The sequence below is a fragment of the Leucopleurus acutus genome (genome assembly GCF_964270905.1).
Source record: "Leucopleurus acutus genome assembly, chromosome: 13".
Lineage (NCBI taxonomy): Eukaryota > Metazoa > Chordata > Mammalia > Artiodactyla > Delphinidae > Leucopleurus > Leucopleurus acutus.
In genome coordinates this window covers 85052241-85080152 of record NC_139155.1, presented here as the reverse complement: position 1 = coordinate 85080152, position 27912 = coordinate 85052241, and the positions used below count along the sequence as shown (strand labels likewise).

The window sequence follows — 27912 nt, the reverse complement described above, 5'->3', positions numbered from 1 at the left end:
GCACCAGCAAGCCAGCTTTACAACAACTGCTAAAGGAACTTCTCTAGGCAGGAAACACAAGAGAAGGAAAAGACCTACAAAAACAAACCCAAAACAATTAAGAAAATAGTAATAGGAACATACATATCGATAATTACCTTAAATGTAAATGGATTAAATGCTCCAACCAAAAGACATAGACTGGCTGAACGGATACAAAAACAAGAACTGTGCATATGCTGTCTACAAGAGACCCACTTCAGACCTAGGGACACAAACAGACTGAAAGTGAGGGGATGGAAAAAGATATTCCATGCAAATGGAAATCAAAAGGAAGCTGGAGTAGCAATTCTCATATCAGACAAAATAGACTTTAAAATAAAGACTATCACAACAGACAAAGAAGGACACTACATAATGATCAAGGGATCAATCCAAGAAGATATAACAATTGTAAATATTTATATTTACAATTAGGAGCACCTCAATACATAAGGCAACATAGGAGCACCTCAATACATAAGGCAAATGTTAACAGCCATAAAAGGGGAAATCGAGAGTAACACAATCACAGTAGGGGACTTTAACACCCCACTTTCACCAATGGACACGTCATCCAAAATGAAAATAAATAAGGAAACACAAGCTTTAAATGACACATTAAGCAAGATGGACTTAATTGATATTTATAGGACACTCCATCCAAAAACAACAGAATACACTTTCTTCTCAAGTGTTCATGGAACGTTCTCCAGGATAGATCATATCTTGGGTCTCAAATCAAGCCTTGGTAAATTTAAGAAAACTGAAATCGTATCAAGTATCTTTTCTGACCACAACGCTATGAGACTAGATATCAATTACAGGAAAAAAAAAACTGTAGAAAATACAAACACATGGCAGCTAAACCATATGCTACTAAATAACCAAGAAATCAAAGAGGAAATCAAAAAGTACCAGAAACAAATGACAATGAAAACAGGACGACCCAAAACCTATGGGACGCAGCAAAAGCAGCTCTAAGAGGGAGGTTTATGGAGGGAGAATGACCAAATGCATGCATTTATACGTTCTCCAACTGTCAGGAGAAAAGCTTGTGATACGTAAACTTTGATGATACTGAGGACACACTCTATGCCTCCGCACACTCCATCCAGTGGAAAACTGGACGTGGAGTCTGCAGTGCTGAGTTTCGGTCCCGGCTCCCCACACTTCTTTTCTTTTTTTAAATTTTATTGCAGCATAGTTGATTTACAATGTTGTGTTAATTTCAGGTGTACAGCAAAGTGAATCAGATATATATATATATCTCCACTGTATCGTCAACATGAATCAGTTATACATATATCTACTCTTTTTTAGATTCTTTTTCCATACAGGTTATTACAGAATATTGAGTAGAGTTCCCTGTGCTCTACAGTAGGTCCTTGTTGGTTATCTGTCTTATGTCTAGTCGTGTGTGTATGTTCATCCCAAGCTCCTAATTTATCTGACCTCTCCACCACGTTTCCCTTTTGGTAACCGTAAGTTAGTTTTCGAAATCTGTGAGTCTGTTTCTGCTTTGTAAATAAGTTTATTTATATCACTTTGTTAAAAAAAATTAGATTCCACGTGAGTGATAGCATATGAGATTTGTCTTTCTCTGTCTGACTTAACTTCACTTAGTATGACAATCTCTAGGTCCACCCATGTTGCTGCAAATGGCATGATTTCGTTCTTTTTTTATGGCTAAGTAATATTCTCCCCACACTTCTTATTAGCTGTGCCATTTTGTCCAAGGAGCTTAACCTCTCTGAGCTACATACGAAACAAGAATTTGTTGTAAGTCTTAAATTTTCTCAGAAAATGGTAAACTGTAAAACAACAAAAACTATCTATCGTTACGCCCAGCCGCCACTCTTCAGCACAGAGAAGATGCTTGTTATTTGAGGTTTTCTGGTTGTCATCTTTTATAGTCATTGTTTTGGTGACTAATGAATATCTTTACTGATACAAGTTTGGAAAAAAAACCTCGAAAGCCACAACTTCACCAGGAGAGAGACCATAAAGGGTATAATGACTTCTGCCATTTGATGTTGGGCAGTCTTCCTCAACGTCTCTGAGCCTGGGTTTTCTCGTTTGTATTACAGAGATAATCCCTTCTTGGCAAAGAGGGTGGGTAGCTTCAACAAGCCAGGGCAGGTAGAGCAGAGCTGACACACAGAAGGCTCTGTGTATGAGAATTACTGCTGTCACTTACAGGGACCATGTAATCACCAACCCTCTCCTCCTGTTACCTTTCTTTTCCTTTTTTTTTTTTTTTTGGCCACGTGTGAGGCTGTGAGGCTTGCAGAATCTTAGTTCCCTGACCAGGGATGGAACCCACGCCCTCGGCAGTTGAGTGTGGAGTCCTAACCACTGGACCACCGGGGCAGTCCCTCCTGTTACCTTTCACGTCAACCTGTGGGACCCTTGGTCTTAAAACTCATCTAAGAGAAAACTATTGAACACTCTGACCACCAAATGCGTGGGGTTTTCCCTCACATTAAGTATTCCTGACACCAACTACCAGAAGTTAGTGCAGACCCCACCGGTTAAAGGGTCAGTCCCACAAGACTGTCCCCCCCTAACTTCAGATGCAGATCAAAAGTAGGTGGGTCCCCAGGTTGCCCACACTTCTGTCCAGCCTGGCTACGAATCAGAGTTTCCATGACACCCTCCTCAGGTTCAATAATTCACTAGAACAGCTCAGAGTACTCAGGAAACAGATTTATTTACTATCACTAGTTTATTACGGAGGATGTGACAAAGGATAAAGATGAACAGCCAGCGGCAGATAGGGCGAGGTCTGGAAGGGTCCCAAGTATAGGAGCTCTTGTCCAAGTGGAGATGGGGGTGCGCCATCCTCCCGGTACAAGGATGCCTTCCCCAACCTGGAAGCTAGGGGCTGGGGAGCTGAAAATTCCAATCCCCTAATTGCACTGTTGGTTCTTGTGGCAGCCAGCCCCCATCCTGGGGCCTGCCGAGAGCCACGTCATTAGCATAAACTCCAGTAAGGTTGAAAGGGCGTGTTACGAATAGCAAAAGACGCCCCTTTCGCCCCCATCACTCAGGAAATTCCAAGGATTTTAGGAGCTCTGTGTCAGGAACCAGGAATGAAGACCAAATATATATTTCTTATTATATCAGAAAATCACATCATCGCTCCCTAGGACCACCCCCCGCATTTCTCTAATTCCAGCTCGATAACTGGAAATCCTCCAGCCTCATCTTTATCTGATGCTCTGGCCATTCCACAATGGTGTGCAGGACAGAGGACCACTGTCAAGCTGGAATTGATTAACCTGAGGGTTATCAGGGTAGATTATCCTAGGATGAGACAATTTCTAGGCCCAGACTCAAGTATACTTTGTATTGTGCAGATGCATTACTGTCCTGAGTTACAAGATTCATTTCTTTCCCAACAAATATGCATTGAGCCCCTGCTGGGCATAAAGATCCCTGAAGTCATACTTCTTCCCTCCCCAGGGGCCACATAAGCCCGCAGAGCCAGGCATTCCCACCACTATGCTTCAGTGTAATGAGCACCTGAGTGACTGAAGTCGGCCCTGTTCCAGCACTGTTTATATAATTCAGTGAGGTCTGGGGAACATACAATGAAAGCCACAAATGCAAACCACATGTGTAATTTAAAAATTTCCTAGTAGGGACTTCCCTGGCGGTCCAGTGGCTAAGACTCCGCACTTCCACTGCAGGGGGTGCTGGTTCTATCCCTGGTCTGGGAACTAAGATCCCACATGCTGTGCGGCAGGGCCAAAAAAAAAAAATAAGTAAATAAAATAAAATTTCCTAGTAGCCACATTTTATTATTATTTTTTTAAAAATTTTATTGGTGTATCACTGATGCACACTGCTGTGTTAGTTTCAGGTGCACAGCAAAGTGAACCAGCCAGACACATACTCATATCCGTCCTTTTTCAGATTCTTTTCCCATATAGGTTACTACAGAATATTGAGTAGAGTGCCCTCTGCTATACGGTAGGTCCTTATTAGTTATCTATTTTATTTTTTGGGCCACCACCGCAAGGCATGTGGGATCTCAGTTCCCCCACCAGGGATTGAACCCTGGCCACAGCAGTGAAGGCACCAAATCCTAACCACTCCCTATCTATTTTATATACAGTAGTGTGTATATGTTATTCCCGATCTACTAATTTATCACTTCCCACCCGTTTCCCCTTTGGTAACCATAAGTTTGATTTCAAGATCTGTGATTCTGTTTCTGTTTTGTAAATAAGTTCATCTGTATAATTTTTTACTAGATTCCACATATAAGTGATATGAATCATATTTGACTCTGACTTACTTAGTACGATCATCTCTAGGTCCATCCATGTAGCTGCAAATGGCATTATTTCATTCCTTTCTATGGCTGAGCTATATTCCATTGTATATATGTACCACATCTTCTTTATCCATTCATCTGTCGATGGACAGTTAGGTTGTTTCCGTGTCTTGACTATCCCAAGTAGTGCTGCTAAGAACACTGGGGTGCGCGGATATGTCTTTTTTAATGTACTCTTGCAAAATGATTAATCAGATGTATTTAACTCACTCAAATGGGCAATGTTGTCATTCCTCCTTCCCGTCCCCACTTTCTCACCCAGCACTGATGCTGTGACTCACTGCTGCGTTGTCCTCCATGGTGTGAGGTCCCTGCTGTTCGCTCTCCCAGTGCTGGGCCAGCCAGGGGGCCTCCAGATAACGTCACCATGACTGGCCTCAAACTGTCCCCTGGAGACCCCTGCGAGATTTTCTCTGCAACATAAATATTCCCAGGAGCAATACTCTCAGGTCGTAAGTGTAGTTAACGTCTCCGTTCTCCTTTTACATTTGTTCCTGAATGTTTGCTAAGGCTAGGGAACAATTTTTAGTACCCACAAAAGCATTCCAGTTCAGGATGGGGTGGAGGTGTGTACATCAGTTGCTATATCCTGCTAGGATTGCCTGAATTAGCAAATAAAAATATACAATGCCCGGTTGAATTGCAGATAAGCAACAACTGTTTTTTGTTTTTCCTTTGGTGTAAGTGTGTCCCAAATATTGCACGGGACATACTTACACTAAACAAGCATTTGTTGTTTATCCGAAACTCAGATTTAACTGGGTGTCCTGTATTTTATGTGGCAACACTACCTCCAATCAAACAATTAAATTCAAGATTGTATGACTCTCCTTGGACTGGGGAACGGAATCATGGAATCAGCATTACAGGTCAAGATTGGGAAAACTCCACAAATGCTTGGTTGGAAGTAATGAAATACATTTAGGAAGTCTGTACAACAAAATTACCATAAACATTTATTAAGCTGTAATTTTCACAATATTTTAATTCTGTTCTGAAATCGGTCTACAAATATCTCTACATAACACCAAAGCCAGTGATTTAATAAATAAGAGGGACGTACGGATCGCTCTGCCAAAAAAATAAGCCTTATACATTTATGTCTATTTATGATATTTGTAGAATCAGTTTCCCAAGGCTCATGAAACTAAAGTGCGCACACACCACATACGCACACACACACACCACTATATTCAAATCAAGTGGATTTATAGTATCAAATTAAATGCTACGTAAACTTTATAACCAGATACACAAAATACAAATTTGACTCATGAATACGCTGTGGATGATGGGTACCATACCTCACAAATATGATTTCCAGTTAAGAGGGAAATAATTGCTTCGCTGGATTTTAAGTGAGAGCTAATCACCACCACAAGAAATCAAGTTAATTACAGTATTCAAAGATTTAACACACATGCGGATATTAAACTGACACTACAATAAAACCTTTAAGTATGCAAAAAGACATCAGAACATATGGTTCATAATAACATTAGCTGCCGCAGATCTTCAGTAGACGGTGCAAAGGACGATCGGCTTTTTACGCCACCACCAGGGAAAAACTGGTCCTGGGGTATCTCCTACCTATCAAGGAATCAATGAAGAGCAGAGCACAGAATTGAGTACGCTGGACAAGGTTTGTTTATCCCCGATACTATACATCATATTGCTGGTCATCCAATACTAATTTTAAGGGTACTGTATTAGATCCTGCGAAAATATATACTTCTCTTATTCACAAGTGAGGAGGAAAGGTTCAACGACTCAAATGGCCATAAACAAAAACGACAATGTCTTATTTTAAAAAGCTGGGGGAGCAGGTTGACACCTTTAGGACCTTAAAGAATTCCTTTTATTTTTAATTTTCTTTGGCCGCGCCGAGCAGCTTGCAGGATCTTAGTTCCCCAACCAGGGATCGAACCAGGGCCACGGCAGTGAGAGCACCGAGTCCTAACCGCTGGACCGCCAGGGAAGTCCCAGGCATTCCTTTTAAAGTGAGCTGGCTGGATGGGAGAGCTGGTTTTGGGATTAAATCAGCCAATTCAAAACCCATCAGGGAGAAGGGCTCAGGTGTCACGTTGTAAGGCAGGTATCATTCCTCAAAAGCATCTTAAGAAGCAGCCGGAAGCATGGAGATGAAGTAAAGCGGGATTCCCACTAGTGAGAAGGTGTCTTCGCCATGTTTCAGATTCTGCACTGGACATCTGACATGTTATTCCTAACCAGAAGGCTGCTGAATCACAGGGCCAGACTAACGACCAAAGTGATTTGCATCTTTCCTGCAAGCCAGCCCTCGTGGGTGCGCAAAAGTCCTATTATAACCCTCCCAAGCACTGACCCCATCCTACATGTTCACCCTTAGTTCCAACAGGTGATGTCCCCAACTAGCTACTTCCCACCACAGTCAGAAGAGCACAGACCCAGTTCCCCTCCGTCTGCTTCCTGACCCTGCGCGCATCAGGCTTCCTGTGGTCCCACGTGGCATGGTATGCTTGTCGCCTCCAGGAAACTGTGGGTATTAAAAGCCTTCTTTCAACAGCACTAACCTCTCTCGGTGCTGTCACTCGGTCACCTTCATAAGTTAAGACCCCTGGCATAAGTCACAAGGCTAGCTTTCAGGAAATTCTGTTGCTGCACTTTGCTACCAGAAGTGACGTGGGGTACCAAAACAAAAACGAGCAAACCAAAAAACCCGGAAGGCAGGTAACGCGGATTGGTACTGGAAAATATATTTACAGAAGGCTGATGTGCCAGGAAAGCATCTTTGCTAGGATGTCAAGGAAGAGATTGCTCCAAACATTATCCCCAAACACCCACAGAAATCCAGCAATCTGGAGGTAGCTGGTCCTTTTTCTCTTCTGGACTATTTTCTGTTCTCGGTATTTACTGTGATACTGAAGCACTGGGCAATTAACATTGATGACTTGAAGATATCTAAAAAACTGAGTCTTAACTAAAACAGAGATCCACAGTAGTTTTCGTCAGGATGTTTACATACCATGTTGAAGGATGTGTTACGCTAATATATTCAACAGCCCTGAAGATATAAAAAAGGTTCCTCTTCAAGGTATGAGATATGGTACAAAAATACATTTCTCCATGTACAAAAGAGAAAAAAGGAAGAGATGAGGAAGGAAGCTTACCCTACAAGCTTCCATGGAATGGAGAAAGCAAAAAAAATAAAAAACCCAAATTATTTGGGGTTAAGAACACGCCCAAGCAAAAGTCAAATTTACGCATTAAAAAGCAGGCGTTATTCAGATCGAACACCCATGATTTCTATCAGAATTTCAAGGACTGTTCTACCCTGAAGTGATACCTCTAGTGAACTAATTAACTATTTAACTTTTGTTAAAAATAAAGACATCATTCCATCCCTTTGAGTGTACTGAGCTATAAAACTGGCTTCACAGCCTACACTTAGCCAATCTGGAAAACAAGGTGCATATTCTCGACAGCAATCTCCAGTTGATGCTGTGGCCTGAGTCCACCAGCACCTAGACACGTGAGCCTCCCTCGATCTACTAGAAGTTAAAATGGTTTTCCTGCCTGGATCTCAGTACAGCACAGTGCCCATCAGGTTTCCATGTGTGAGGGTGGGTGAGAGAACAGAGTGGATGTTAGACCCAGATCCGTAATTTAAGACTTAAAAGCTTTGCGCAGAGAATGTCAATTTCCCTTCTGGCTAACAGGAGAAAATACCTAAATATGCCGGATACACAGAAGCTAAATGCACAAAAGGAAGGAGGGCAAAGATGACCTCCCTGGAGTTCTTCACACCCTGCGCTAAAATAGATTTGTCCGTAAATATCTAACTGACAAAACTGGAACGGTTTCAATGCAAAAAACACGGGGGCCGAATGCCCATGGGTAAAGATTTGCCCAAGCAAATTCTAGAGAACATGGTTTCAGGAAGCGAACTGAATGCAGGAGAGTTTGGGTCCCGTTATTGTGCACCTTAATAACAGAAGTTTCATAAACGTCCTCAGAAAACATTTGCTTCCATTTTCCAGGTACTTGTAACCCCAAGTAAAACGTCACAGAAAGGCGGCACACGAGGAGTTGGCAGGCAGCTGAGTTTTCCCCCAAATGATACCTGGACCAAAAGGTCTTGGTCCTACCTGATCTGACAGGGGTCTCTGCAAACCTGCGTAGAGGGGCTCCTGTGAGGGGGCTGCCAGGGCACGACGCAGGTAGGCAGGGAAAGACAGTCACGACCCCTGGCAGCATCCTTTCCTTGCCCTCCTGTGCTTGTTGGTACCCAGAAAGGGGCATCTCCACTAGCCCCTGATCCAAGCCTTGCAAAGCCCCCTTTGTCCAGGACCCCACAGCTGTCTGCCCTGCACACACCTCTCTCTGCCCCTAGGGACCAGCTAAAAATGAGGTCACCCCAGACTCCAGGCAAAAAGCACCTAACACATGTACCGTAAAAATTTCAGGAAAAATAATTCAGATCTTCTCCAAGTCTGGCTTATTCCTGCTTACTGTTCCTGAGAATGCGTTATAAGCAGCAACAGACTCGAAAATGTTATTAGCTGCTATTGGTTTTCCTTCTAAGGTCCTGAGTCACCCAAAACCGAGATGAAACAGATAAACAAAAAACCCCAGAGAGTGTATCTTTCCTGTATCAACGTAGCTGGCAAATGGCGAAATTAGGACATCAAATAGATTCCTGAATAAGCTTACCCAGGCGGCTCCCGGCATCAAACCCCAAAGACACTTCTTTGCCCGGTCCTTGAATTTCCCTTTACAAAATGTTGAGGTTAAGATACATCAAAGTACAGAAGGAGGAAAAAAATCTTAGGTTTTCTACAAATAGTGATTTCTTCATTTAGAAATAGGATTGAAGGGGGCTTGGCTGGGGTCACTAGGATCCAAAAGATGTTTAGTTTCATCCTTGAAACCCAATGGCCCACATTCAGAAGCGACAACATTCATGAAATCGACATCCACGAAAAACAACGTGAAATGAAGGTCACAGCTTTGGAACCTGAAAAGACTGCACACAGACCTCACCCACCAATCCCTACGCTGCAAAAACAAATGCTTGCCTTGAAACTCTTCCAAAAGGTCAAATTAGCAATTTCTTCCCCTCCATGTAAAGTTTTAAGTTTATTAAAACTTAACTCCATCTGCCTGTGTTAAAAAACCTTACAAAAGGTGTATTTAAATGCTTGAAAAAATTAACTTTATGCTCTATGCACAGATAAACTTCTCTTCCTGTATAGCTAATATGGTTATATCCTTTGTTTAAAAAAGATTTTTTTCCACTAATGACACTTGGTGGGTAGTTCTACACCAACGATCTTGTCCCATTCTTCTCGGAAGATGTCCTAAGAGTTGACACGTGGCTGGAAACACCCTCGCAAAGCGCCACTCTCCTGCTCAGACATGTTTATTAAGATTGTTTGGGGTTTGGCGTTCTTTTTTTTCTTCTTCTTTTTTGCTTCCGGAGAGAGGGCGCTGGGAGGAGGGGACCCGGCCGGCTGGCTGGTTGTCACTTGCCGTTGGAGCGGTCAAGACTCTCCAGCACTCGGTTGAGACGGATGTTGAGCAGTCTGACCTGGTTCTCCAGCTGTTCCAGCTTCTCCTCCACGCTGGGGCCACTGGGGCTGCTGCGCCAGTAGAAACCCATGGGCCCGGTCATGAAGTAGATGGCCACCACGAAGCACAGCGGCAGCACGGCGTTCTCGGGCTCACCCTCGTACTTGTGCAAGATGTACACGCACGACATGGAGAACAGGATGACCCGCACCACCCAGAAGAAGCGGCCAAACACCAGGTGCAGGACGCTGAAGGTGAAGCCCAGGGTCAGAGACAAGAACCAGTAGGCCAGGAGGACGACGCCCACCAGCAGGAGGGCACGTGTGGGGCTGTTGGCCACCGAGCTTGGATTGAAGTACTGGGACAGGTTCGAGACTGCAGGACAGAACAGAGGGACAGCAGCCGGTTACACGGGGTCAGGGGGTTCTCTGCAAGCTGGGGGTGGGCAGCTCAGCTCACTGGCTGCGCCTCTGCTACACCCAAGGAATTAAAGTTGGCTGCCTCATTAGCCTTTATACCAAGTCCTGGGAAAAGACAGGGCAACGCTGTCATATCGTGGGTTTGAAACACCTTTCAGGTGGGGCGGAGCCTGAAAACTGCCCTTCAATTTCCTTTCTTCCTGTCTTCCATAGTAACAAATGCCCAGCGTTAGGCTGGGCACACGGTTGCCTAGGATAAGGGCGTTTCCCAGCCTCCCTTGCAGCTACATAACTAAGCTTTGGTCAAGGAGAGGTAAGCAGAAATGTTTTGGGGTGGCTTCCTAGAAGTAGTGGGAATATGCCCTTTACCTCTTCTTCTTCTGCCTGCTGGAATGTGGATGTGATGGCTGGAATAGAAACAGCTGTCTTGTGTCATGAGGGAAGGGAGGTCACGTATGGGGGAGCAATAAGATGGGAGGGGCCTCAGACCCGAGGAGAATGTGCTACAAAGCCACCTACCTGCCTAACCACCTACCTGTGAACTTTCACATAAGAGAAATAAGCTTCCATCTTGTTTAAGCTGCTGTTATTTGGGGTCTCTGTTACTCACAGTCAAACCTAGTTGTAACTGGTACCCACACATGAAGTTCCATCCTAAGAATGGAGTGAGGGCTTCCCTGGTGGCACAGTGGTTGGGAGTCCGCCTGCCGATGTGGGGGACATGGGTTCGTGCCCTCGTCCGGGAGGGTCCCACATGCCACGGAGCGGCTGGGCCCGTGGGCCGTGGCCACTGGGCCTGCGCGTCTGGAGCCTGTGCTACGCAACGGGAGAGGCCACAGCAGTGAGAGGCCCGCGTACCGCCAAAGAAAAAGAATGGAGTGAAATGGAAGACTTGCATCTTCTGTGCCTGACTTGCATCTTCTGTGCCTGACTTAAGAAAATTTTCAAATAGAAAATTTCAAAGGATAGTAAAATAAATACTCCTATCAAAACCACCTAGGTTTAACAATGGTTAACATTTTGCTCCATCTCTAGTCACATACCTTTTTTTTTTTTTAACCAAACCATTTGAAAGAGGCACACATCCTACTTCAGCATGCAGCTTTCTTTCCTAGTTTTACTGAGATATAACTGACATACAGCACTATATAAGTTCAAAGTGTACAGCATGACTTGACTTACATATATTGCGAGATGACCACAAGTTTAGTTAGTATCCATTACCTCATATAGATACAAAAAAAAAAAAAAGTTTCTTCCTTTTCCTGAGAACATTTAGGATCTACTAACTCTCCTGATAACTTTCAACTATACGGTACAGCAGTGTCAGCTACAGTCATCATGTTGTACGTGACATCCCCAGGACTTATCTATCCTATAACTGCAAATTTGTACCTTTTGACCATCTTCCTCCAATTCCCCTGCCTCCCACTTGCTGTCTCTGGCAACCACAAATCTGATCTCTCATTTTATGAGGTTTTGTTTTTTTTAAATTCCACATATAAGTGAGATCCTACAGTATTTGCCTTTCTCTGACTTATTTCACTTAGCTTAATGTCCTCCAGGTCCATCCACGTTGTTTCAAACGGCAGGATTTCCTTCGTTTTATGGTTGAATAATACTCCATTGTACATATACACACACCAAAAATTCGTTGTTGTTTTTTTTTTAATTTTATTTATTTTTGGCTGCGTTGGGTCTTCGTTGCTGCCCACGGGCTTTCTCTAGTTGCGGCGAGAGGGGGCTCCTCTTCATTGTGGTGCGTGGGCTTCTCATTGCAGTGGCTTCTCTTGTGGAGCACGGGCTCTGGGCGCACGGGCTTCAGTAGTTGTGGCTCGCAGGTTCTAGAGCGCAGGCTCAGTAGTTGTGGCGCACAGGCTTAGTTGCTCCGCAGCATGTGGGATCTTCCCGGACCAGGGATCGAACCTGTGTCCCCTCAACCGGCAGACAGATTCTTAACCACTGTGCCACCAGGGAAGCCCACACCAAAATTTCTTTATCCATTCACCTGTCAATGAACACTTAGGTTGTTCCCACATCTTGGCTATTGTAAATAGCGCTGCAATGAACAAGGGGGTGTAGTCATCTCTGTGACAGGGTGTTTTTGTTTCCTTCAGATATATTCACAGGAGTGGAATTGCTGGTTGCTCTATCTTTAATTTTTCTTTTTTTTTGGCCATGCTGCATGGCTTCTGGGATATTAGTTCCCAGAACAGGGACTGAACCCGTGCCCTCGGCAGTGAAAGCGTGAAGTCCTAACCACTGGACCGCCAGGGAATTCCCTATTTTTAGTTTTTTGAGGAACCTCCACACTGTTTTCCATAGTGGCTGCACCAATTTACATTCCCACCAACAGTGCACGAGGGTTCCAATTTCTCCACACCCTCACCAACATTTGTTATCTCTTATCTTTTTGATAATAGCCATGCTAATAGGCATGAGGTAATTAATATCTCATTGTGGTTTTTTTTTTTTTGTAGTACGCGGGCCTCTCACTGTTGTGGCCTCTCCCGTTGTGGAGCACAGGCTCCAGACGCGCAGGCTCTGGACGCGCAGGCTCAGCGGCCACGGCTCACGGGCCCAGCCGCTCCGCGGCATGTGGGATCTTCCCGGACCGGGGCACGAACCCGTGTCCCCTGCATCGGCAGGCAGACTCTCGACCACTGAGCCACCAGGGAAGCCCTCATTGTGGTTTTGATTTGCATTTCCCTAATGACTAGTAATGTTGAACCACTAGTAATGTAGTATTGATACATTTTCTTGTACTTTTTGGCCATTTATATATCTTTTTAAAAATTAATTAATTAATTTTTGGCTGCATTGTGTCTTTGTTGCTGCGCCCGGGCTTTCTCTAGTTGCGACAAGCAGGGGCTACTCTTTGTTTCGGTGCACGGGCTTCTCATTGCGGTGGCTTCTCTTGTTGTAGAGCATGGGCTCTAGGTGTGCAGGCCTCAGTAGTTGTGGCACGCAGGCTCAGTAGTTGTGGCTCATGGGCTCTAGAGCACAGGCTCAGTAGTTGTGGCGCACGGGCTTAGCTGCTCCGCGGCATGTGGTATCCTCCCGGACCAGGGCTCGAACCCGTGTTCCCTGCATTGGCAGGCAGATTCTTAACCACTGCACCACCAGGGAAGCCCAGGCCTCCAATTCTTATTAACGACGGGCCCCTTTGTGCCAAGGCAGAGCCAGGTCCGAGGTTGCAGCCTGGAGGAGGTGGGCAAGACCCCGCTCATGGGATCTCAGAAGGGAGATGCGTAACACACGCACACGGAAAGGAGATGTTACAGCTGAGGGTGAGAACTGAGGACCAGGTTCCTCACACAGGGTAGTCAGGAGGGGCCTCTTGAAGGAGGTGTCACATACCAGAGACCCAAGCATGGGAAAGATGGGATCAGGCAAAGGGCTGGGAGGATCACCCCCAGCAGGGAACACCTGGAGGGACTAGAAGGTACCAAAGACCCCAGGGTGTCCAAGAACAGGATGGGGGCTGGGCAGATCCTTGCTGCTTGCAGTGTCCTTGGTGTGAACCTGGTCGATTCCAAGTGCAGCAAGAAGTCGCTGGGCAGCTTTAAGGACAGTGACCTGACCTGCCTTCTTTGTTTTTTTTTTAAATCACTACTATAAAAGCAGTAATAAAAAAAATTGCTCTGGCTGATTTGCTGAGAAGGGACCCTAGTCAGGAGCTGTGCAGGGAAGAGTTCACCCAGCAGGCCTGAGGCCACTCTTTAGAAACACCTGCTGGCAAGGTGGGCCCTTGGCTGGCATCTGGGAACTTGGATTTCTGGAGTGTGAGGTTGTGATGCATAATAAGAAACATGTATTTGGTGTCCATCCCCATTTCTGGCACAGACTCCTAAGACCCTTGGAATTCCCTAAGTGACAAGTGCAATAAAAGTGTCTTGATAATTCACAGCCCCTTTTACCCACACCTGTGCTTGTTAATCAGCTGATTCTGGAAAGCCTCTCAGGAGGTAGGCTGGTTGCCAGGGGAACCAACCAGATGATTAGAGGCTTGGGCCCTCTAACCTCCAGGAGGGGCTGAAGGTTGAATCCATCACCAGTAGCCAAGGAGACAAGAGAACTCAGAACTGGAAGCTCCGAGTCCCTGCCCACCAACCCTGCCCCAGGCATCTCCTTCACCTGGCTGTTCCTGAGTTATATCCTTTCATAATAAACCAGTCATCTAGTGAGTGAGTAAACAGACAGTGAGTAAACTTTCCTGAGTTCTGCAAGCGGCTCTAGCAAATTAATTGAACCCACAGTGTGGAGGGGTCGTGGGAACCTCTGATCTACACTAGTCTGTCAGAAGCACGGATCTGTGACTGGTGTCTGAAGTGGGGCCGATTGTGGGACTGAGGCCGTGACCCGTGGGATCAGATGCTACCTCCAAGGAGATAGGGTTAGAATTGAGTTCAACTTGGGGGCTCCTGGTCAGCGTCCTGGAGAGCTGAGTGAATTGAATTGCATACACATTGCAGTGAGGGCTCCCTCCTCTCACCAAGAGCAGGGGCTCCCTGGCTTGGAGGTTTTTACAATCAGTGCGGTTCACGCTGACACCTGTTTTCCTTCGCGGAGTCGGGAATTTGGAAGGTGCAGGCAGAGAGCGCCTACATGACCAGCTGCCAATAAATGCCCTGGAGGCTGAGCCGCTATTGGGCGTCCCTGGTAGATGACACCTCATTCGGGGAATAAAGGGTATCCTGTGTGACCCCCCTGAGAGAGGGCTCTGGGGGCCTGTGCCTGGTTCCCCCAGACTTTACCCCGTGAGCCTTTTCCCTTTGCTGACTGTGCTTTGTGTCCTTCACTGTAATACACCACAGCTGTGAGTACGACCACATGCTGGGTCCCGGGAGTCCTCCTGGAGATGCACAGAACCTGGGGATGGTCTAGGGGACCCCGACACAGACTGCTGCAGGCTTCCTGGAGAGAGGCAGCAGATTGGACCAGGGCCATGAGCTTGAATTCAAAGGGTTCCAGCAGCTGCCGTCCAATTCTTAGACCAGGGCAGCAACCCCCTGGGGGGTCACACATCGCTCCTTCAGCCCTTTTGATGATTGTGTGAGCGCCGCACTCCCTGTACTAAATCCCTTTCTGTCTAAGTAACTGGAGTAGCTGGTTACGGACCCCAACAACCTAGAGATTCCACCTCCAGTCCCCGTGGTTTGCCTGGGGGCACACAAGTTGGCACTGCCCACCTGCACCTTATCCTAAATAGCATCTGGGAATCTCAGCTATTTACACACGCAACAATGACAATAGAAAAGGTCCTCTCATATCCTCACTGCCCCCCTAGTTTTCTCTTGTGCCACCCGCTGTGGGTACCACTCCCATAATTTGACAAGCACCAGAATGAAACAGTGCCTTCAGATGAACGCCCCCCACACCTACCGTCAAGTCCAAGGACGTCCAAGAGCTCTGCCCAAACTTTCCACAGGGTTTCCACAAACATGTCCACTCCCAGCACGAACCTCTCGGTCAGCCTCGTCAGGAACTGCAGAAACGAGAGAGAGATCATTACCGACCCGGCCAAAGCTCCCTCCTGCCTAGTCCGGCCAAGCTTACACTTGGACGAGAAAACACAGCCGGCCGATGACAAAGGCCACCCCAGGACTGGCCGAGCAGCCCAGGGGACTGACGGAGCTCGGGACTAAGTGTCCAGGTGCCAAGAACCAAGCGAATCTAGACAAATCTCCCTCCTACGGGGGAAGGGATGCATCGGGGGAGCTGGGAGCTCTCTGCAACGCTGCTCACTCCACCTCCGATTCCTCCTGGAGCCCTTTTAGGCCAACTGTTTTGTCAAAGTCTCTGCCTGATTTCTCATTTTTAAACAGTGGGAGGTGCTGCAACCAACCTATTTCACCCGGAGGCTGGGACGCTGCTGCATGGGAGCAACTCTGAAGGGCGAGAACTGTGGTTCTCACACTCAAGTCCCATCAGCATCTCCCTAGCGTGTGCAAACAGTGGAGAGAGGCCACGTCCATCCCAGCTTTAAGGACCCAGGGCTACTGAAGCTCTCCGAGGATGAATATGAGGTGCAGCTTCATTTCACTGTATTTAAAAAAAAATTTATCTTTTTGGCTGCGTTGGGTCTTAGTTGCGACACGTGGGATCTTTCACTGTGGTGCCCGGGCTTAGTTGCCCCCACGGCCTGTGGGATCGAACCAGAGTCCCCTGCATTGCAAGACGGATTCTTAACCACTGGACCACCAGGGAAGTCCCATTTTGTTGTATTTTTAAAAAATAAGTGATATTAAAAAAATAATAATAGTAAGTGATATTCTCGGACTTCCCTGGCAGTCCAATGGTTAGGGGTCCGCGCTTTCACTGCTGAGGGCCCGGGTTCAATCCCTGGTCAGGGAACTAAGATCCTGCGTGCCGTGCAGTGCGGCCAAATTTTTAAAAAAGTGATATTCTATACACATGGTATAAAGTCTCACTCCCCGCAACCCAAACCCCCTTCCAGTGGCAGCGCTGTTACCACTCGCTTGCGGATCCTCTCTTAGATGCACCGGGTGAGGAATGGCAGAAATATTTCCCCCATAAACGGCAGCATATGTGTACAGTTCTGCCGTGTTTCTCATGGAACACTCAGCCTTGATTATTCAACTTCAGGCAGGACAGAGAGGCCTCATTCTTTGCAAAGATGGCATACCTGCAGCTGCTTATCCAATCCCCTATGGATGGGCACCTAGGTTATTCCCACCTTCCCAGGGGGGACCAGAGTGTTGCAAGGCTCACGTGTCGAGGTTAAATGCCTCGAAGTGAATCGGTTACAGCATTTAAAATTGGATATCCTGGTTGGAGCCATCCTCCAGGACAGGGGGAAAGAGGAGTAGTGTTGAATCAGTGGCCAGGAGAGCAAAGGATGCCATTGACCTCTGTGCTACTGCTGTCGCTTGGCTGACAGCATGCGGGGCTGGGAGCTTAACTGTCTGGGTTCAAGTCCCAGGTCTGCCCCTTATTTGCTGGGTGGCCATGGGTAGAATATATATGTGTTATATACCAGGGCTCCACCTGACAAGTGGAGTTATTAATAGTACCCATCTCAGCTGGTGGTTGTGCGCATTAAATGAGATTTGTGTGAAATGCTTTGACGCACCCAACAGAGGTTCAAAATGTCTACTGACATCCGATTTTTTTTAAAATTTATTATTTATTTAGGCTGCGCTGGGTCTTAGTTGAGGCATGAGGACTCTTAGTTGCGACATGCATGGGGGACCTAGTTCCCTGACCAGGGGTTGAACCCAGGCCCCCTCCAGTGGGAGAGCGGAGTCTTACCCACTGGACCACCAGGGAAGTCCCTGATCTTCTAACAGAAGCTTTGGCCCCAAGACTCTTCTGCAAGGACATCATCCTTTTAGCCTTCAATTTCCTAGCTGCAAGCACCAAAGGGATTTGTATATTTAAAGACCACATGGATAAACCTGACATATCCACACAATGGGATATTATTCAGCCATAAAAACGAATGAAGTACTGACACGAGCTTCGACAAGGATGAAACTTGAAAACCTTACACTAAGGACAAGAAGCCAGATACAAAGGACCATAAATTGTGATTCCATGAATAGGAAATGTCCACAAATACAGGAAATGTCCACAGTAGGCAAAGCCATAGAGACAGAAAGTAAATTAGCAGTGGCTGGGGTTAGGGAGAGAGGTTGAGAGCTAAAAGATTTCTCTTCGAGGTGATGAAAATGTTCTACGGTTGACTGTGGTGATGGTTACACAACCCTGTGAATATACGGAAATTATATATGAACGATATACTTTAAATGGGTGAACTGTATGGTATGTGAATTATACCTCAATAAGCTGCTATTTAAAAACTGGAAGGATACTAACATAACATTGTAAATCAACTGTACTCCTATCTAAAAAGAGGTTTTTTTAAACTGGAAGAGTAAAAAAAAATAATGGAAGGGTTGATGTAAAAAAAAAAAAAAGGAGGAAGTATGTGTGTCTGAGAGAAGAGAGGGTCACCGTCCCTCTCTTTGGCAGTGGGTGAGGGGATTTCAGAGAATGTATCATCACCTGGAGAGAAGGCACACTGGTGTTGGTTTAGTTATAATTCTTTTTTGGTTAGAGATTTACTGACATATCATTTACATACCATAAAGTTCCCGTTTTTGAAAGGCGCGATTCACAGCTGCTTTTTAGAAATTCCCCATAATCTAACGTTAGAACATTTTCATCGCCCCAAAAGGAGTCTTGTCCCTGTCAGCGGTCACTCCCCATCGCCTCCCACCCCCAACCTAGGCAACCACTAATCTCCTTTCCATCTCCATGGATTTGCCTTTCCTGGACTTTCCATACCAGTGGAATCAGGCAATCCGTGACCTTTTGTGCCTGGCTCCTTGCACTCAAAATAACATTGTCAAGGTTCACCCGTGTTGCAGCATGTATTGGTACTTAATTCCTCTTTCTTGCCAAAGAGCATTCCCTTTCAGGGCTCTACCGCGTTGTTGCTCCTGTCGTAATTCTTTAAAGGACGCGTGATTTGTACACGTTTGCCAATAAGTAGCAACTTGTACATTTTGTTCAAGTGGAGGAAAGAGGAAAGAGCTCCACACCAAAAGCTACCGGGTTTTTCAAGGGCACCAGCTCTCCTAGAAAGGGTGTGAGGAAGTACTTATCTGGGGAGGAAGAGACAACAGTTGCTGCTGTTGCTGACCCTGTCTGTGCCTCCACTTTCTCAGCTGTAAAATGGAACTAAGATAAGACAGCCATAAGAACCTGTAAAGGCCTCGGGACATGGGAGCTACTTGGGTTGCTTGTGTCAGACCCGAGGATTTGCTGGGTGGCAACCCAGCGCTCCCAGCAAGGATGGAGGTCCGGCCCTCTCTCCAAACGGAGCCATCCCCTTCCCACCTAACAAACGTCTTCAAGCAGGTGCTCAGAAACCCACAGGCCCAACCAGGGTCTGGCCTGGCTCAGAGGAAAGTCAGGCCCACCCTGGGGACCGGCCAGGGCAGGAGAGGGTGTTGCAGGGACAGACCCATTGTGGGCCTTTTGGACTGAGCAGTGGGAACCACACTTACTCTCTGCCCCGGGGGCTAGCACCACTCACTGTGGCTTCCCCTTGGGCAATGTGGCTCCTTGGCTCGCTTGTCTGTGTGAAGACACAGGAGCCCTCAGGGAGTGTTGCGGGCTGCACCGTGTTCTTCCAAATCTCAGCAAGGGTGAAATGGGATCAGTATGAGGGACCCTGATCCAACAGGACTGGTGGCCCTACAAGAAGAGATGGGGACATAGACACATACAGAGGAAAGACCACGTGAGGACACAGGGAGAAGCCGGCCATCTGCCAGCCAAGGAGAGAGGCCTCAGGAGAAACCAACCCTGCCAGCACCTCGATCTCAGCTTTCCAGCCTCCAGAACTTCCAGATGATACATTTCTGTGTGAGCTGCCCAGGCTGTGGTCCTTCCTCACGGCAGCCCTGCAGACTAAGACGGGGGATCAGCGGAGCCCAGAGCCTGAAGCAGTTCACAGAAATCAGGTGAAAAGCTGAACCTACGGCACAGGTTGTATGTTTTCTACAACCTATAAAATATGGCCAATATCTTATAATAACTATCAATGGAGTATAACCTGTAAGAATTGTGAATCACTATGTTGTACCCCTGAAATTTATATAATATTGTACAATTTGTATAATATTGTACATCAAGTATACCTCAATAAAAATTTTAATGATAAATAAAAAATTTAATAAAATTAAAACAAAACAAAACTTGGGAGTTCCGTGGTGGCCTAGTGGTTAGGGTTCTGCACTTTCACTGAAGAGGCCCGGGCTCAATTCCTGGCTGGGGAACTAGGGAACTAAGATCCCACATGTGCGCAGCAAGGCCAGAGAAAATAAATAAATAAAAATGAAGAGAGAGAGACTTAAAAGACAGACCAGTGAAACGCAAGTGTAGCCTTTGGATATCCCAATTCAAACAAAGCAGTTATGCATAAAGACGTTTTGAGTCGATCAGGGAAATCGGAAAATGGACTTGGGTTGGTTATTAAAGAATTGTCGGGGCTTCCCTGGTGGCGCAGTGGTTAACAATCCGCCTGCCAAAGCAGGGGACACGAGTTCGAGCCCTGATCCAGGAAGATCCCACATGCCACGGAGCAACTAAGCCCGTGTGCCACAGCTACTGAGCCTGTGCTCTAGAGCCCGCGAGACTCAACTACTGAAGCCCGCGTGCCACAACTACTGAAGCCTGCGCGCCTAGAGTCCCTGCTCCACAACAAGAGAAGCCACTGCAGTGAGAAGCCCACGCACCACAACGAAGAGTAGCCCCTGCCCGCCGCAACTAGAGAAAAACCCACGCACAGCAACGAAGACCCAATGCAGCCAATAAATAAATAACTTTTTTAAAAAATAAATTAAAAAAAAAGAATTGTCATGAGCTGTGACGACGGTACTATGGCTACGATCTTTGCAAAATGTTCACCTGTTAAAGACGCAGACCGAAGTATTCAAAAGTAAACCATTATGACTTGGATTAGCTTTAAAATACTATGCCAGGCTTCAAAAACTTTTTTGATGGGGAGAGTAATGTAACAAAAATGGCAAAACTGAGTGATGGGTACTGGGGTTCATTATACATTTCTTTCCCTGTTTGTGTCTGTTGGACAATTTTCAGGATGAAAAGTTAAAACGAGGGAGATTCAGGTGAATCAACTCAGGAGGCCTGCGGCCGTGGCCATGGCTATGGGAGAAAACACAATTACTCCAGCTCAGGGTTTCATCACCCTCCTCCTAAATCTGGAGGACGTCCCGCATCCTAAGTTCTCCTCGCCCCTATCACCCCCAGGCACGTGCAAACTGGCTCCCAGGAAATCAGGCTGTAAGGGCACATGTGTCTTCACGAACAAGGCAGAGAAGGGGCGAGTTTCTGCAGTTCAGAGGTTGCCCAAGCATCTGAGGAACACAATGAGAGACGCAGGTTACGTGAACTGAAGGTGCTGGAACACACGTGCAGACCACCTGAACGAATGAATTACAAAGGGGAAAAGGCACCTCCAGGACGGAAGGCCTCAACTGAAGATCAAAGTCATGGGACAAGCCGACACCCTGTGCCTTGATGTGCTGCCCCAGCAAGGACACAAGACCCTCGCGTAGAATTCCTGCTGGAATTGTAATTCCTCAATCTAACCCTGGGGATGCAATCAGGTAAGATGCATCGTGCGAAAATTCAAAAGTCAACTGGCCTGTCCCAACCCCACGGAGATACCATGTCAGCCCCACTAAAGTGGCTACACTAAAAGAGACAGACAACTATCAACAGATGAATGGAGAAAGATGTGGTTCACGCACACACACCACACACATACCCCGGAATACTACTTGGCCATAAAAAAGAATGAAATTTTGCCATTTGCACCAGCTTAGTGAAATGTCAGACAGAGAAAGACAAAAACTGGGGCTTCCCTGAAGGTCCAGTGGTTGAGACGCCACGCTTCCTGTCAAGCAGAAACAGAAACATAGATGTAGAGAACAAATGTATGGATACCAAGGGGGAAAGGGGTGGTGTGGGAGGAACGGGGATTGACACATACACACTATTGATACCATCTATAAAACAGACAACTGATGGGAACATACTGTAGAGCACAGGGAACTCTACTTAATGCATGTAGTGTCCTAAATGGAGGGGATATGTGTATATGTATGGCTGATTCATTTTGCTGTGCAGTAGAAGCTAACACAACATTGTAAAGCAACTATACTCCAATAAAAATTAATTATAAAAAAAAAAAAGAGGGCTTCCCTGGTGGCGCAGTGGTTGAGAGTCCGCCTGACAATGCCGGGTACATGAGTTTGTGCCCCGGTCCGGGAAGATCCCACGTGCCGTGGAGCGGCTGGGCCCGTGAGCCATGGCCACTGAGCCTGCGCGTCCGGAGCCTGTGCTCCGCAACGGGAGAGGCCACAACAGTGAGAGGCCCACGTACCGCAAAAATAAAATAAAATAAAATAAAATGAGACTCCGTGCTTCCATTGCAGGGGGCGCAAGTTCGAGCCCTGGTCCAGGAACTAAGGTCTTGCACGCCGGGTGGCTAAAAAGTTAAGGAGAAAGAAAGAAAGAAGGAAAGACAAATACTGTATGATAACTGTTATATGTGGAATCTAAAAAATACAACAGTGAATATAACAAAAAAGAAACAGATACAGAGAACACACTAGTGGCTACCAGTGGGGAGAGGGAAGGGGGGAGGGGCAAGACAGGGGTAGGGGTTTAAGAGGTACAAACTACTGTGTATAAAATACATAAGTTACAAGGATATACTGTACAGCACAGGGAATACAGCCAATATTCTAAAATAACTATAACTGAAGTATAGTCCAAAAAGATATTGAATCACTATGTTGTACACCTGAAACTAATATAATATTGCAAATCAACTATATTTCAATTAAAAAATAAACTAAATAAAATGCATCCAAGGGGTGGGGGGAAGACAAGAACATGTGTTGGCGAGGATGGGGAGAAAGGAATCCTCATACGCTGCTAGTGGGAACGTAAAATGGTACAGCTGTACAGAGGTTCCTTGAAATGTTGAGAGCTACCGTATGACCCAGCAATTCCACTCCTAGGTACATACTCCAAAATACAGAAAACATATATTCGCATAAAAACTTGCACATGGGGCTTCCCGGGTGGTGCAGTGGTTGGGAGTCCGCCTGCCGATGCAGGGGACACGGGTTCGTGCCCCGGTCCGGGAAGATCCCACATGCCGCGGAGCGGCTGGGCCCCTGAGCCATGGCCGCTGAGCCTGTGCATCCGGAGCCTGTGCTCCGCAACGGGAGAGGCCACAACAGTGAGAGGCCCGCGTACCGAAAACAACAAAAAAACCCCAAAAACTTGCACATGAATGTTCAAAGCAGCACTATTCATAGAATCCAAAAAGTGGGAACAACCCAAATGACCATCAACTGATAAATGGATAAATAAAAAGCCATAAGAAGGTATGAAATACTGACACAGGTTACAAAAGGGATGAACCTTAAAAACATGATGCTGAGTGAGAAAGAAGCCAGATGCAAAAGACCACACTGTATGATTCCATTTGTGGGAAACGCGCAGAATAAGCAAATCCATAAAGACAACGATGATGGGTTGTCAGGGGCTGGGGGAGGGGGGGTGACTGCTAATGAGTGTAGGGCTTCTTTGGAGGGGGATGAAAATGTTCTAAACTTGACTGTGGTGATGGGTGCACAGCCCTGTGACTATAATAAAAATCACTGAACTTTCAGGGAATGAATTGTATAGTATCTGAATTACAGCTCCATAAAGCTATTAAAAAAAAAGACATAAATGTCGATGTCATAAAAGCCTCCCTTACCCCCAAATGGGTGAAGGGACTTTGACAGACTAAAGGGAACTAAAGAGACAAGCGTTGATTGGGTGCTGGCTTTTTTTTAAAAAGCTATAAAGGAAATGCAAATATGGGCTGTATATTACAAAATATTATTGTACTAAATTTAAGTTTTGGGGTGGAGGGGCCACAGTATTATGGTTTTATAGGAGAAAGTGTCATGATGTCTGCAATTTACTTTCAAAAAAAGTGTGTATGTGTGTGCCTGTTAGTGAAAGAGAAACAGTTTGGGGGGGGGGAATGGTGAACCCAGGTGGAGTTTCTAGTTGTTCCTTATTCAATTCTTTCAGCTTTTCAAAATAAAAAGGAAATACTATTTTGATTGTGGTGATGTTTTCACGGGTATATCCATATGGCAAAATTTACCAACGTGTACACTTTTGTCCCACTTTAAATATGTGTAGTCTATGTCAACTACCTCTCAATAAAGCTGTTAGAATGTTGGTGGGAAAAAAAAAAAGACTGGAAAGTGTCAAAGTAACTCTGCTCAAAATATTTGCTTACAAAGCAAAAGAATGTAAGCCTCTTAAAAAAAAAAAAAAAAAAAAGACCAACAGTTCAATAATGGCAAAGGAAAACAAAAAGCAGTTCCCAGAAAAGAAGACGCCAATGGATTCTGGATAAGTGAAAAGACCAGATATCTCACAGTAAAATAATAAAATCAAAATGTTTACTGACACTTCGTTGGAGAGGGTTTGGGAACCAGCCATCACACGTATGATGGGAGTATAACTGGAAAGCAATTCAGTAATATCTCTCAGTACTAAAAAAGTACATGAACTGGAACTGTGCATAAAGGACACGGCAATCAAAACTAATTTACGCTGTCAGAGTCAGGAGAGGGGTTGTCTTGGGGCAGGGGGATTTCGACCATACTTTTCTAGGTCTACATGCTGGTCACATGGGCGTGTTTGGTGTGTGACAATTCATTATGTTGTATAACTTACACAGAAAAGTGCACCAATTATATTTCAATTAAAGATGTTAAAACGCACAGATCCTGTGGCTCAGCAATGACGTTTCTAACAATTTACAGATGAACCTGTCTAAGCGCGCTCCAAAAAATTTATACAGAAGGACCGTGACTGCAGCCAGGATTCACGTGGCAAAAGACAGGAAACTAGTGAGACACTGGCCATCAAGAGTAGGTTGAACGACGGTGCTTCCTTACGCTAAATTACACCAGGCGAATCCTTCTTATATAAATATCTTCTACCATTTACTAAATGCTTATGAAGTGCCTGGTATTGTGCAACCTGACTAATCACATTCAACCCTCCAATTTACCTCCTTTGCACAAATGAGACACACAGAGGTCAAGCAACCGGCCCAAGGTCACAGAGCTAGTGAGACGCAGAGCTGGGATTCGAACCCATGTCTGTTGGAGAGCAAGGCCCATGCTCCAAACCAGAAGAAGGTCAGGGGTTAACTTTAGACAAGTCCTAGATAGAACATGGAGTGTTTCATTAAACGCCCTCAAACTTCACAACCCACTAAGCAGGTCTGGCTCGCTGAAAACTACAGTCGCTAGCAGATCCAGTTTCTTTTAATTAAGATTAACAAAACAATCTCCCCCAAGCCTGGCCGGTCTAGGCTACACTAGGCAGGAAGTATCGGGGCAGCCTCATTCTAGATGCCACAATGATTAGGGGAATCAGGAAGGGTCATGATGCTGGGAGACCAGTGAGGGTACCAGTGTGGTCCCCAGACCCACTGTGCCTGGTTCAAATCCTGGCTCTTCCACCCAGTCTGACCTGAAGCCGGTCACTTCCCCACTCTGTGCCTCAGTTTCCCTATGTGTAAAATGGAAACATTAATAGTACCTACCTCACAGGCCTGTTCTAAGGATTAAGTGAGTTACTCTACCTATAAAAGGACTTAGAACATTGGACCACCTATTTGCTAGAAGGGATGCTGCCCAGTTCATGAATTGCTGAATAAAACCAATTAGATCGTTTTTAAAAAGGCGCATCTGGGGACTTCCCTGGCAGTCCAGTGGTTAAGACTCTGCGCTTCCACTGCAGGGGGCTCAGGTACAATCCCTGGTCAGGGAACTAAGATCCCGCATGCCTCTTGGCCAAAAAAAAAGGAAAAAAGGTGCATCCTGAACAAATAAATTAGTATTATTGTCATCTCTACTGAAGGCACAAAACTTCATTTACCACAAAACTTCAGCTCTGACCTCGAGATTCTCAGATTCTTTGCCAGAATACAGCTGTCTTATTGGCACCAACCCATATTAAACTCTTAAGTATCTATTTTGTATTTCACGTCCGCGGACCTTATATTCTCAGATAGGACCGTCGGCCAAGACATGGGTTACTTGTGCTTACCCTCCTCAAAAAAAGTCACACTTCTTTTTGCTGTAAAAGGAATGATTTCTGCCTTCAAATGGCTCAGGCACATGGCAGGAGGGAAGTGCAGATTCACCCCTTACACTCAGGCAGACTGAATGGCCACCTTTCTGCACTCAGGTGTTTTTGTTTTCTCCCTCCGTGGCCACCTACAAAGAGATCCCGCCAGAACCCACAACTTCTACGGAGGCTCAGAGCACCCATAGGAGATGGTAGTCAGAAGTTAGTTTTCCCAACAAATTAACTTGTATTTCACCTCATCCAATGTGAATATGCAGCCAATCTGATTTGGGCTTTAATGTTCTTTTCTTTCCCCTCCACCTCAAGCACCAGAAAACTTTTTTTAAACCCTGAAAGCCCTTTCAGCGGGGCTTCGCAATGTTGATTTGCTCCTTGGCCAGGATATTAACTAACAACAGTAGCTCACACTGATTCTGCCATTACTCTGGGCCAAGAAGGTACCAACGATTCATAATTACAAACTCATAACCAAGAGGATATTATCATTAGCCCCATTTAAGGAATAAAGAAACGGAGGCTCAAAAAAGTGAAGCCACTTGCCCAAAGCTAACCAGTAAAAGCTGGAACTTAAACCCAAACTTCTCTCCGCTCCAAAACCCCAGGACTGGTGCAGAGCAAAGGAACTGGTGCAGAGCAGTAAGGGCTGCACTCAAGGAACCGCCTGACCACAGGTAACTGTCCCCCTATTCACTTCGCCTTTCTCGGGGGACTTTTACCCCGAATGGCTACCGAGGGCAAAGAAGGGAGAAAGAACTCCCTGCGCTTCTCCGGAGCGCTCAACACCATCCCCAGGGGTCTGAGGCTCCTCAACAGCTCCAAAGTAAACAAAACGTTCCAAGTGAAAGGCCCAGCACACAGTAGGTGCTTAAAAGGGTTGTTACGGTGCCAGGTTGCCAAAGCAACAGAGCAGACTGCATTACTCCCATTCTTAAAAAATAATTTAAAAAGTAAAAAGCCTAAATATCTTCAAAGCAGAAGAAGGAGGGCCTCAGGTGCTCAGGGGAAATGGGTCGGGTGCAAGGTTACGGGAAATTCGGGGTTGCTGGGGAGAGCGCAGCAGCGTGGGGACAGGGCGCGGGCGCTGGCTGGCTGGCAGGGCGCCCCCCGCCCCTCCCCCCCGCACCGGGCAGCCGCCACGATGCCTGGCTCACAGTAGGCGCTCATTCAAACGTGTTGAATGAATGAATGAGAGGCGCGGCCGGCGTCAGCGCCGCCCAGAGGAGGCCCGGGCCGCGCACCCCCGGGGGCAAGGTCCAAGGAGAAGTACCGCGTGGCACAGAGGGCGCACCGAGGCCCTGCGCCGGAACCGGCCCCCAGACCCGACGCTGGCTGGGCAGGGCCTGGGCGGCAAGCGGAAGGCTCCGAGGCTCAGCCCGGGCTCCCCCGCCCCAGACCCGGGCCCCCCTCTTCCCGCGCCCCGGCCGGCCTGCAGCCCCGGAGGCCGCGCACGGCCCAGGCGGGCCCCGGGTGCGCGACGGCTGCGGCAAGGTGACCGCGGGCGCGGGCGCGGCGCCCACCTTCTGAGCGGCGCGCACGTTGTCCTCGCCGAACAGGCTGCTGACGCTCTGCGAGAAGGTGTTGACCGTGCGGCGGTAGCTGTTCTTCTCGGTGCCGCCGCGGCCCCGTGCCCCTTGCACGCCCGGGGCCAGCAGCCCTAACAGCAGCAGCAGCAGGAACCCAGCCTGGGCCCGGGGTCCGCCCGAAGAGCGCGCGCCCATCCTGGGGCCGGTGGGATGCGGGGTCCGGGAGAAGGGTGAGAGCCGCACAGTGGGACGCCGCGGCTCCGGCGGGGACCGCGTTGGCGCGCTGGGTGGCCAAGCACCGCACCTCTGCCCG

General features: G+C 46.7%; 1 protein-coding gene across 1 annotated transcript; it reads right to left on the bottom strand.

Moving 5' to 3' along the window:
• Nucleotides 1–658: 658 nt before the first annotated feature.
• BRI3BP (BRI3 binding protein) lies at nucleotides 659–27912 on the bottom strand. The gene is made up of 3 exons (XM_082853201.1): nucleotides 27594–27912; nucleotides 15718–15820; nucleotides 659–10288 (listed from the first exon to the last, which is right to left on the bottom strand). Exons 1-3 carry the CDS (start codon nucleotides 27792–27794, stop codon nucleotides 9867–9869), a joined length of 726 nt encoding a protein of 241 aa, XP_082709327.1. The 5' UTR covers nucleotides 27795–27912; the 3' UTR covers nucleotides 659–9866.